At 35.7% G+C, this 13363-nt stretch overlaps 1 protein-coding gene across 2 annotated transcripts; it reads right to left on the reverse strand.

The window, feature by feature from the left end:
- Positions 1 to 3061: 3061 nt before the first annotated feature.
- LOC132046704 (double-stranded RNA-binding protein 3-like) lies at positions 3062 to 10782 on the reverse strand. Of its 2 annotated transcripts, XM_059437424.1 has the most exons (7): positions 10594 to 10782; positions 9344 to 9618; positions 7767 to 7977; positions 7253 to 7661; positions 3524 to 3577; positions 3361 to 3446; positions 3062 to 3263 (listed from the first exon to the last, which is right to left on the reverse strand). In XM_059437424.1, exons 1-6 carry the CDS (start codon positions 10718 to 10720, stop codon positions 3389 to 3391), a joined length of 1134 nt encoding a protein of 377 aa, XP_059293407.1. In that variant the 5' UTR covers positions 10721 to 10782; the 3' UTR covers positions 3062 to 3263; positions 3361 to 3388. The 2 variants fall into 2 exon arrangements, with proteins under 2 accessions (XP_059293407.1, XP_059293409.1); XM_059437426.1 differs by lacking the exon at positions 3361 to 3446 and having other exon boundaries at positions 3492 to 3577.
- Between the last annotated feature and the right edge of the window lie 2581 nt (positions 10783 to 13363).

Genomic DNA, 13363 nt, shown 5'->3' on the forward strand with positions numbered 1-13363 from the left:
ACTACATTCATTGGTTTGGTTGCGGTCGAGTTGGTTCGGATTGGTTCAGTTTTTCGGTTCGTAAGAAAAACTAAACGGTATTTCTCTCTTTCGTTTTTTTTTTCCCCTACAATTACAATAGAACTTTCTATCATTTTCCAACTTATAATTCGTTATCACCCTTTTATTGTGGTAGCTATCGTTTTCTTGGATTATGGAGAAGATATCTTAGGATTTATAAGTTTTAATTAAGTGAATAAAATTTATAAGAAATATAAAAAATAAATCTCATACTAGTTGTTTTTTTGAATAAATGAGTTTGAATTCATGAATTTCTTCTTTTAAAATAGGCTTAAGGTATAAAGTTCATTAACCCATTAGAGATAAATAAAATTCTGCTTAAAAAGTATACAAATTTAAAAGTATTTATAAAAATTAATATGTATATATATAATAATGAAATGTATGTATAAAATTTATCGGTTCGGTTCGATTTTTTCTGCGGTTTGCCTGTAGTTAAATCAAAACTAAACCAAATACTATCGGTTTTTAAAAGGAAAAATTACGTGTTATAGCTACTTTTAGTACATAATTAGTGATATTAACTACCTTTTATTTTAATTACTAATAATAACTAAATACTTTTTGAATTTAACTAATATAGCTACACAGTAATTTTCAGTTACTGGTGCACAAATACACCTAAAATTTAGCACTCCCAATCTCATATCCCCTTTTAATGGTAACAATATTAATCACTTAATATACATTATCATTCTCTCTCCTTTTTCATAAATTTTTGACATTTTCTATTCTCACTCACTACCCATTTCAGATTTTTCATTTCTCAAATCCCTAAAAAATTCTCTCTCTCCTTCTATCAACCACCACCACGACGGGTGGCGGCCGCCCCTCTCTCAAATTTTTTTTGGTTTCCATGATTTCAAGCTTTGTGGACAAATTAAACATAAGAAGGCAATTAACCTTTCCATTTTTTTTTATGTGAATGATGTTCCAACTAGAATGATCATTCATTATGGTTGACGGCTTATCTCCCATTGTGGGCAAGTTGTAGCTGTAAATGTCAAGACTTTTGGGCTGTGGACCAGTGCCCATAAATTTGGACCGAGTTGCATTTGTTCTGTGGCTAGTTTTTTTGGTGGTCTAGGGTTTTTTAGGGTTTTGAGAAGATGAAAAATATATGTATTTGTGTATGTTCTACTATATAGCTACCAATTGTTTGTGGTTGGTGGTGTATTTATGTAAGTTTTTCTATATTTTTGTGTATTTTGTTCAAATTAATTTCATCAATTCATCTAGTTTCAAATACATGAGTAACGAAAATACATTGTAAGTTTTCTATATATTTGTGTATTTTGTTCAAATTAATCCATCAAATACATGTGATGCAAATTGTTACTCACACAAATACATGAGATTTAATATAAAAATACATGGGGTTTGATTGGTAACTTCAAATACATTGGTTATGCTATCAAATACATGTGTAAATCAAAACGAAATCAATATTGAAAACTTCAAATACATTACCGCTAAAATACATGGGTGATGCAACTTGTTAATCACACAAATACATGAGATTTAATATAAAATACATGGGGTTTGATTGAAAACTTCAAATACATTAGTTATGCTATCAAATACATGGGTAAATCAAGAACGAAATCAATATTGAAAACTTCAAATATATTGGCTGTTGAATGTTTTCAAATTTTGAATTTTTGATTTTTTATGTTTGAATGTTGAAGATTGGATGGAGGAATAGAAAATGGTTATGGAAATGTAATCTAAAATCTGATTTTGTGGAAGGGTATGGTAAAAAATACCAATTAATAGCTAATTAATTGATCCCACCGTTATGGCCTTAAATCAAGGGATATGTTTTATTTTTTTTGTGTTACTATGTATTTATAAGCATCAAATACATCCGAAAAAATACCTTAATTTGGGAAAACATAGCTACAAATGGTAATTTTTAAAAGGTATAAATGATAGGAAACCACCAAAAGGTAGTCATTTTGTTAATTTTACCTTTTTAAAAACTTAAAACCAAACCCAATCCATAAATATCGATTTATTTAATCAGTCTGGTTCGGTTTCCAGTTTGGATCGTATTTTACCAAACCATGAACACACCTACACGAAAGTAAATAACTTTCTCCAGCACATAAATTCCTTGATTTTTGTATTGTAACAGAAAATTCATCACTGCTTGCTCCTATGCATCAGATCCATATAGCGTGCCAATGCACACAAGGGTGTTTCTTCTTATCACATACTTTTTGAGTAATCAATGGTAGACGAATCTTGTCAAACAAAAAGAAAAAGCTCATAATTCGTATTTAATCTGTTGAAAACCAAATGCAGCAGGGCCAGTATTTTTCTAACGATTTAACATTTTAAACTTTACGTAAACGAGCACTAGATATGGATCCTTTATTCCATTTTGTTGCTATTCCAATGAATGAACTATTTAGGAGCCTAAAGTTAGGGGGCTTTTAATCATAGAGCAAGAACAAAATACGTTGGGAAAATGTGGTATCTACACTATGCTTTCTCGTTCTTCGTTTAATCCTGGGGCATGGTATCAGGATAGAAACAACCTACAGCTCAAAATACAAAATTTATAGAAAGACACAGAGCAGAAGAAGAAGCTAGCATATTATCCTCAAAATGCATGCTCAGAAGTCAGACCCAAGCTAACATCACACATAAGTTGTGGGATGTGGATTTTTAGTCTCTTGACTTATATGGTCTTGAGCATACTCACCTCATGAGCTGGCTTTTGTGGTTGAATCAAACCCCAAGGTCCATTTCTTAACATAGTATCAAAACAAGACCCATCCCAGTTCTTGGTTTACCCAATGTTGAACCCCCATCTTATGTTGTTCAGACTTCAGTTGGCACATCCGAGCGTGTAGAGGGTGTTATGTCATCGGTTGTGGGACATGGATTTGGTCCTGCTTATACGGTCTTGGATAACCCTCACCTCTTGAGCTAACAATTAGCATTAGGGCTAACAATGCAAGAAAACGCCATAGGAAGTAAAGTATACCAAAAATTGGGAAGTCACAGGTACTTTACCAAACCATAAAGAAACTATCCACAATGACAGCAAAAGTAGCATGTTTTGAACAAGTCGGACACTGGCCGCACCAACTTACTACAAGGACTAACTACTTATGTAAGTTTACATACATTCATGCCTTGTTATGGTAACAGAAATAGGACTTGATTACTGCAACTGCAACAAAACTTGAAACCTGCAACATATTCCAACAGATGAATTAATCACAGCTAACATAATTGGTGTTTCATTGTTTTAACAGAATTTAAACAAGGTTCATGAAGTTCCTTTACCTCTGACCAAATTTATCGCCTAAGAAACTTACTGTTCCATTGAGCAGGGAGGAACTTGATCCACTGGCAACATAGCACCAGGCACCCTGCAAATTAACAGAATTTAAACAAGGTTCATGAAGTTCCTTTACCTCTGAACAAATTGATCGCCTAAGAAACTTACTGTTCCATCGAGCAGGAAGGAACTTGATCCACTGGCAACATACCACCAGGCACCCTGCAAAGAGGATCTGTTGATTACCAAACTTGGTTGCTAAAAAATAAAGAGGTGGTAGGACTAACATTACATAAAAAATATGGTTGCTATCTAGGAGTGAGATTTATGTGATTGGAATGACAACTTTTGAGCCATAAAACAGTTATTCCCAGGGTATTATCAGATCATAGACCTTTTATGCTGGAATACGGAGATTGGGATTCAGACCCTTCTTACTTCAAGTTTGAGAACATGTGGCTTAAAGTAGAAGGCTTCCCTGAAAAGATCAAAGAGTGGTGGCAAAGCTATTCCATTAGAGGCAGTCCAGATTTCATCCTGATGCAAAAACTCACGAACCTGAAGAAGGATATTACTGGTTGAAACAGAGATAATTTTGGGAAGCTGGAAGTTCAAAAAGGCAAGATACTAGATGACTTATCAATCCTGGAACAATCAGCAGAAGGAAGACTCATGACACACCTTGAGAAAGAGAGATCACTTCAATTAAAACTAAGGCTGCGGAAAATAGCTAAAATAGAGGACATCTCATGGAGGAAAAAGTCCAGATGTTTGTGGCTCAAAGAAGGGGACGTGAATACAAAATTCTTACAGAGAGTAGCTAACTCTCAAAAAAGGATTAACCACATTCATAAGCTACTGATTGGAGATGATGTTTGTGAAAACAAAGATGAAATCAAAGCTGAAATTCTAAGATTCTATCAAGCATTGTACACAGAGGAAGAACAATGGAGGCCTGAAGTAAGATTTGATAGTCTTAATAGGTTGTCTCGTGCTGAAAAAACATTGCCGGAGAGAAATTTTGAAGAAGAAGAGGTTAAAGCTGCAATCTTCTCTTGTGCCCCAGATAAAAGCCCAGGCCCAGATGGTTATACAATGGCCTTCTACCATAGTTCTTGGGATTTTATTAAAGCAGATGTTAAGGGAGCTCTTAATCATTTTTCATCAGCATTGCCACATGGTTAAATCAAGCAATGCCTCTTTCATTGCCCTGATTCCTAAGAAGAAAGGAGCTCAGAATATCAGAGATTTCAGGCTCATTAATCTCATTGGCAGTGTCTACAAGATGCTTGCCAAAGTTTTAGCTGAAAGATTAAAAGCAGTGATTTGGAAGCAGGAGAACAAAATGCTTTTTTGAAGAATAGTCAGATCACTGATGCTTCACTAATTGCCAATGAAATGCTTGATGGAAGACTCAAAAGTGGAATCCCTGGGATTATGTGCAAGTTGGATGTGGAGAAGGCATTTGATAAGGTCAACTGGTCTTACTTACTCTCTATGCTGAGTCAAATGGGATTTGGGAGCAGATGGATCAAATGGATTAAATACAGCCTCACCACTGTCGAGTACTCTTTTGGTAAATAGAGCACCTATTGGCTTTTTCTCTCCCCGGAAAGGAATTAGACATGGGGACCCTCTCTCCCCTTTCTATCCCTACTAGCCATGGAGGATCTGAGCAAGATGCTGGACAAAGCAGTTCTCAATCACTGGATTGAGGGATTCAAAGTGGAAAGCAGGCCAAAGCAGTCTGTCAGTGTCTCTCACCTGCTCTATGCAGATGACACTTTAATATTTTGTGGGGCAGAAAGCTACAAGTGCAATACCTAAATCTGACGATTATGCTCTTTGAAATCATCTCAGGGCAAGATTTATCCAGTGAATACAGTGCCCAAATTGAATGCAGAGATAATGGCTTGTGAAATAGGCTCTTTTCTAGCAACCTATCTAGGTTTGCCTAAAGCAGAAGAAGTATGGAATGGAGTGATAAAAAGGTGGAGAAAAGGTTAGGGGACTGGAAAGTGCAGTCCTTGTCCATGGGAGGAAGGCTAACACTCATCGACAGTGTTTTGGATAGCATACCAACATCGTCCCTTATCCCTATGCCTGTTGAGGTGCTGAGCAAACCGGACAAACTGAGAAGATCCTTTCTTTGGGAAGGGAATGGTGAGGAGCATAAATTCCATTTAGTGAAATGGGAAAAAGTTCTACTGCCTAAGGATCAAGGAGGACTAGGCATAAGAGAGACTTAAGCAAACATAACAAGAGTTTGCTATTGAAATGGTGGTGGAGATTTGGCCAAGGACCACTGGCCTTTTGGAAGGAGGTGGTTATTGCTAAATGTGGGAGACAAGACAACTGGTGCACCAAGAAGACCAGAGCTCCGCATGGAGTGGGACCTTGGAAACATATTAACAACCTGAAGGATGAATTCTTCCAAGAGGTGTCTTTCAGGGTTGGGAATGGTACTAATGTCAAATTCTGGAAAGACAGGTGGTTGCACAATCTTCCTTTGAAAGAGTATCATCATAGGCTCTTCTTAATTGCTACAGATCAGGATTCAACAGTTGCAAGAAACAGGGTTGGCAACATTTGGGACATACACTTCGGAAGAAACTTGCAAGGCTGGGAATTGGGTGAGCTGTTTGATTTATTCAATCTTCTGGAAGGTTCATCAGTAAATCCTCAAGTCCCAGACACTCTCAAATGGAATGGTTCAAGAAAAGGAATTTTCTCTGTCAAGGCAGGCTACAGTAGACTCAATATCCCAAATGCTTAACCGATTATTGGCCATGGCAACTGGTCTGGAAAACCAAACTTCCCCCAAAAGATCAAGTGTTTCCTCTGGACAGCTCTCCTATATGGCACTCTCACTCAAGACAATCTCAAGAAGAGGGGCTTTCAAATAGCGAACAAATGCTTCATGTGCCATCTTAAAGAAGAGACAGTGAACCATCTGTTTTTACACTGCCCTGTGGCAGTAGGAATTTGGTCCATGTATCTTGCAGTTTTTGGCATTAGCTGGTCAACACCCTCCACTCTGACAGAAGCAGTTGAAAGTTGGAGCTTATGGAAAGTGAATAGATCCATTAACAGTATCTGGCAAATGATACCAGTTGTATATTTTGGTGTATATGGATGGAGAGAAACGACAGATGTTTTGATGGGACTTCAACTCCTAACTGCTCCTTGAAATCTAAAAGTCTGATGAATCTTTTTAGTTGGACCAAATATTTCCCTGTAACTGATGTGATTTCCCTTGTAGATTTCATTAGCTCCCTCTCAATAGCTTAACAGCTTTGAGTTTTTGCTATAGGTTTTAACTCCCAGATCTCATTTGGTTTTTTTTTTTTTTTTTTTTTTTTTTTTTGGCAATTCTGGAGTTATCATCTATTTTCTTTGTAACTCTCTTGCATCTTCTTGATGCCTCTTCAATACAACCTCTTACAAAAAAAAAAAAAAAAAAAAAAAAAGATTTTTACCATTGTGGTCCTCTCGATAAGATATTTATAATGTGGTCTACAAATAGACTTACGACTTGATAAGGTATGTTTGACCGGAAATCAACTTGCTAGAGTCAAGAAGAAATTGTAACGACCAAATGACGTGGGAGAATGTAATACTGGGAGGCAAACAGATAGGTTTAGTCAACCATGAAGGGAAAAAGGAGGGATATAGACTGAAAAGAAAAAAATGAACAGAGCAGTCATTTAGTTGGTTGTGAACATAAAACAGACATCTTATACAGGACTTTAAGTTCTATGAAACAAAAACGTTTCCTAGTTAATAGCAAACCTAATTATGGCACAACCTTTAAAAGCATTCTATGTTTACTTACTATACAATTACCTGGACATGTATAACAAATATAGATACATTCTAACAAGTTTGTAAACTTACTGAGGGTCAGCTTGCACATCTTTCTTTGCTTTCTTCTTGTTTCGCCGTTTCTTTCTGGAAGTCGAGCAAACCAAAGATGGATCCAGGACAGGGGCCACAAATACTAAGGGAGGGGCCACTTCCACTGGTGAAGATCCTGATTTTGGTTTTTTAAATACATGAAGCTGATTTGGTGCCTGAACATCACTGGGTTGTCCCAAACTATATGCTAAAAGACCAGTATTAGTCCTTTCCCCAGAACGTTCAATAATTTCAGCTTCTTTCCTTTTATCCACATGAACTGGACGAACAAGTTCCGTTGGCATGACGCCAGCATTAACATCACCTGTATCCTGAACTTTACCTAGTACAGCATAAAGCTTGCGCTTAGACTTGATGATCTCCAACATCACAGTTTCAGAATCAGTCTCTGCAAAAGAAGTGAAGAAAAGTTAACACTTCGTTACAAGCAAACACCTGAAAGATTGGATATTGAGATCCCCTTCCTTTTTCCAAAAGGGGTTTGGCGGTTAACCTAAGATAGACAAAACCGCTGCTCGAGCTGCCAGCTGTTCAGCTTCTTTCTTGTTTTTCCCAGTTTCTCCTGTATAATGAGCACCATTGAAGACTGCTGTAGACTTGAATACAGGAAGCATCGCCACAGATTGAACTGTCTGATAAGTAGGTTTCTCCAGGTTCATTTTAACAGCATACTCATTCATGATAGACTTGCAAAACACAGTATCCTAGCCAAAGTACACAAGGTAAAATCAGTATTAGTAATATGAAAAAGGAGATATATAATTCAGACTGTCAGAGAACACCTTGCAGTTCCAGCTTTGGTGTAAATGGATCTAAAAAACTTTAATAGGGTTGATTTAACCTAGCGTTGAAACAGATTTGGATTAACTGATCTTTGGAGCAAAAGTTTTAGATTTTCAGTCACTATACAAACGATGAACCAGTCATGCTAGACCTAAGATCCAAACGTCACGCTAGTACTGAAAGCTCTTCCATTAGTCTCATTCTCTGCCTCTTTTAACACTTCATGAATAAATCAACCTACTTTTTGAATCAGAATGTGCCCATCTAAGATCCAAACACCATACTAGTACAACAGCTCTAACTGAAAGCTTTTCCACTAAGTCTTTTTCTCTGGCTCTTCAACAATCCATAAACAAATAAACCAACTTTTTAAATTAGAATGTGCCCTATACATCCATGACATCTTAAAAGTGACCATAAATGTCCAAAGTCACAATGCAGGACAGCTAGAGAAAAATAGTCTATCACTTCTCTCGGTACCCCCCCCCCCCCAATAATTGATTTTATATTTGAAATCAAAAATCAAAAAACCATAATTGATTTTATATTTGAAATCAAAAATCAAAAAACCTTTCACAAATAATACACACACATTTGAATGTGTTAAAGTAGACAAAGAAACCGAGAGTAAACATGTAGAGAGTAAAAAAATCTTCTTTGGAAGAACTTGTACTTGGTAATTATTAGCCTGTACTTTGGAGACTGTTTATACTCTGAGATAAGATTTGGGACAGAAACCTGCATATCATCGTACTCTTTAAGATCTTGATAAAGAAAAATATTTCAGAATCGTACACTCTCAACTGCAGGTTTCCTCAATATTCACATGTTAAACTGATCAAGGATAGATCAAAAATGAATTTCTGATTAGTCATAGAGCTACAAAATGAATACAACACCGTAATGTCTTGGTACACACCTCCTTATATGAAGGGCATGAGTATGTTTTTTATTCATTTTATAACTTTCATGCTTTTCGTCTATTGACCTGTTCAGTTGGAGAAAGAAGAGACTTTCATCCCATATTACAACATTATCAGTGCCATAATTCAGGATGATCATGAATCAACCTTGTTAACCTCCAGATATCCAGTACTCTAACCCTAATGACACTGCCCAAAGAAATAATAAAATTCAAAGTCCATTTCTAAAAGTGAACGTCACTTAAAAATCAAACGTGCCTTAAAGAAAAGTGTTCCTTTGAGAAAACCACCTTGCAACTAAGATAGAAGTCATTTAGACTCTTATAAAACTAAATGCCATAAATATTGGGATAATACAACATACCTCACGAACAAGAGGGCATCCGTTATGTTTCATCTTCTCTTTCTCCTTCTCTTTCGCGCTAATCAAGGCAACTTTCGCAGCTTCCTGCTCTGCAGCCTTTAGATGTGAATATGCGCCAGGAGAGGTATACCAAAACCCATCAACCAAAACACTGGATCTAAAGAGGGGTGCATGCTGAGTGCCTAAATTGGAAGTGTGATAAACAGGACGATCTAGAGATGATCGTTGGGTAAACTCTTGCAGGCGATTCTTGTGCATGTTTTCCTCCTGAATATCTACAACAAGAAATGACAAGTAACAAGTCAAAGTGGAGCTAGTATCATAAACACATTACGTTCCAAGACTTTCAAACATGTTAACCAAAAATATTTGTTGTCCGTCTTCTATAAAAAAAAAAAGGACTAAACAGCAAGATCTGAATGGTCGGTCTCCATTCAAAACATATACATAATTATCTTTCGGAAAACAGAGAACTAATTTGGAAACCTATATACACTAGCAGACATAACCAAATAAGTCAGACCCCTGATTCTTCAAATAATTCTTTAACGAAAAACAACAAAAACCTTCCAAGGAGTAGCGGTTAGGCTGCATCATCCTATTTATTCAGCACCCTAGGCTTCTAAATCAGTTCATTTCCTTTGTAACCCATTCAAGGAAACCTCCCATTACCAGAGCAAGGGATAAGGTGTGATGGTTGGAATTCCTCTACCGTCAACTAGTCGTTTGGGGTTCGACCCCTAGGAAGGGAGAACCTATCGGTAGGAAGAGCTCTACCCCCTAAGGGACCCTACCCCACACAAATTTGGATTAGTCGCACCAGTGAGTTCTTAACATCAGATACCCAAATAAAAAATTAAAAAAAAACTCCCAGTACTACCATGATTGCTTCTCTACTGCTTACAAAAAGTGTTTTTTCCCCTTAAGGAAAGAATTAGGAACAACGAAATCTCTTTTTGTATTTAAGTTTTTTGAAGAGCATCCATACTTAACAAACTAAAGACACACAAGTGATGCTTCCAAAAATTAAAAGAACAAAAAGCAGACCAACTCGACATACAGAACCACAAAAAAAATGAGGTATACAAAAGCTCAAAATTTATCACCTATCAAGTTAAATAAAACAATTAATACTTTCTAGGCTGTTGGGTTTTACAGACCCACAGACCAAACAGCTAAAACAAAAATGCTATCTCTACCAGCACTTGTCAGCAAAAAAAAAAAACTGGACAACGAGACCAAGAACTTACTTTGTTGGCCTCCTTTTTCAGCTTCATTTTGAGGAATGTTTGGCAGAGGCTTTTGATTTGGCACAGTTTCAGCCATTTCGTTGGACTGTACTACAGAGCTTTGAGTCCCAGAACTCACTTGTGCCATGGTTAAAGATGATGAATATACACACTTCGGTATTTCCTAAGTTGTATAGGGTTTATTAGTAAATAAAAAATACCCTTTTTTTTTTTTTTTTGAAATATAAAGGCAAATTCTGGAGACAAAGACTGGGAAGGTGACACATTGCAATCGGTTAGGTTTATTTCACGTTTTTACTCATCTGTACTCAAAGTAGACTCCAAAAATTGGGGTTTGGATTCATGTTATCATTAGTGAAATTTATGTCAATTTTGTGTTTTGAATTCATAAGTTGCATCTCGCATGTGATTTATAAGTCACGTTTTATCGACATATACTTTCCTTAATTCAATTTGTAACAATCGTGTTAGACAATGGCAATTTAGAAGTTAAGAGTTTTAAAATAATAAAATATCTGTGGCCTTTTGATGAGATTTATAAATTGTAGTATTTGTTGGATATCATTTGTAAGTTGCATTTAACTAATTTAAAAACCTAAGTTAGAATTTGAGTTTTAACTTGGATAACTTGTGAGTTGTGAGCACCTTGCGCCCTTGTATCCCAAAGTTGGCAATTGAAACTCACGGTAAAATTCATGATGCTTTCGTGAATACATCGATAATTTTTTATTTTATTTTTATGAATTCAATTGAGATTAAAACAATAAGTTTATCAGGTATATATATTGAAGGATAATATTTTATTGATAAACTCTATGAATCTCTAAACGCTTTTTACAATCTTTCTTGTTTTCTCTTGTTCTCTTTTTCTCTCTTGTTATGAAAATAGCTAGTAGCACTCGTATTTATAATAGTAATAAACGTACTCTAACTCAAAATAGGAAAACCTATTTCTATACTGATTTGACTATAAATCCTAACTAGACATGAATTAAGATACCAAAACCTAATCAAATTTGGTTTTCTACAATTTTGAATTATTATTCCAACATTCTCCTGAAATTCAAAATTATATATCTAATTCTTGATCCACTTGTCACCATCTTCAAGTTGTTGAGGTAGTTGTTTCCAACCCATTAATTGTTGAAGCATTTTTCAGCCAACCGTACTCACCATCTTCCAATTATTGAAGCACTTGTCTTGACCCATTGATCTTGTTTGTCACATCAACACCAAATTTTGTTGAAACACTTCTCTCCAATCCCGTTGATGCACTTGTCACCAACCCCGTTGATGCAATTGTCACTAACACCAAATTTTGTTGAAGCACTTGTCTCCAATCCCATTGATGCATCCAACCCCAATGATGCACTTGTCACCAACACCAAATTTTTGTTGAAGCACTTGTCAACAACACAAAATTTTGTTGAAGTACTTGTCTCAAACCCGTTGATACACTTGTCACCAAAATTTTGTTAATCTTCAATTTTTGTTGAAACTCTAACCTGTTGATGCACTTGTCACCCAAATTTTGTTGAAGCACTTGCCTTGACCTCATTACTGTCCGACACCAAATTTTTGTTGAAGCAGTTGTCTCCAACCCCGTTGGTGCACTTGTCACCAACCCTTTTTTTTAACCCACTTCTCCAATTCTAGAGAAGTTTGTTCCTTCCTCTGGTGCAAATTTGTTTGCACCTCTTGAAACCTGCAATATTGTTTTCCAATCATTCTCAGCATGATTATTGTTCATGCATATATTATTGGCTCGGCGTTTGCCAACATATTCATTGGCCAGACGGGCGGCATATATGGGTTATAGCCGCCTGCCATCAGCGGAACCTATTTGATTCTTTACCAGAATCGTAGAAGTTCTGATACCGATTTAAAGGAAAATATTTTATTGATAAACTCTATGAATCTCTAAACACTCTCTACAATCTTTCTTGTTTTCTCTTGTTCTCTTTTTCTCTCTTGTTTTCTCTTGTGAAAATAGCTAGTAGCACCCCTATTTATAATAGTAAGAAATCTGCTTTAACTCAAAATTGGAAAAGCTATTCCTATACTAATTTGACTATAAATCCTAACTAGACATGGATTAAAATACCAATTCCTAATCAAATTTGATTTCCTACAATTTTGAATTATTATTTCCAACATATGTTTACAAAAAATAATTCTTAGAATGACGAAATAACAATTTAATATTTTATTATAATTATTTTCCCTTTCCTTAAATATCCAAAATTTTCTTCTTTTCTTATAAAAGAAAATATGAAATGAAATGTAAAGAAAACAGAAACAAAAATAGGAAACGGAAAAAAGAAACAAATGGCAAAAGCAATTCGCGGTGTGTGTCAATTGAATTACAATTAGGTACTTCCTTTTATATATATATATTTTTTTTTTCTTTTTTTCTTTTTTCATTCTTCATTTTTGCCGTTGTTCTTTTTCTTTTCTTTGGTATCCCTTGATCTCCCTCTAATGTCTCCATCCATAAATAAACTCCTATTTAAAGAGTGTGTTATTTTCCTTGTATTTTTTCCAATGCTACTTTGTCTGTTCTTTTTTTTTTGTTTGTTTCTTTCCCTTGTGGTCCGGCCTCCTTTTTTCGTTTCTTTCTTTTGAGAAGGATTACCTAGGAAATCCTATGTTTTTGTTTAAGAATCATGTATTTAGTGCTAGGATTGATTAGGAATCGTAGAGATGTTCTTACCTTGATGTGGGGGTTTGAGAGGAGAGAAAATCGTCCTTGAGGGGTTTTCTACGTAGT

This window comes from Lycium ferocissimum, chromosome 2, assembly GCF_029784015.1.
Source record: "Lycium ferocissimum isolate CSIRO_LF1 chromosome 2, AGI_CSIRO_Lferr_CH_V1, whole genome shotgun sequence".
NCBI lineage: Eukaryota > Viridiplantae > Streptophyta > Magnoliopsida > Solanales > Solanaceae > Lycium > Lycium ferocissimum.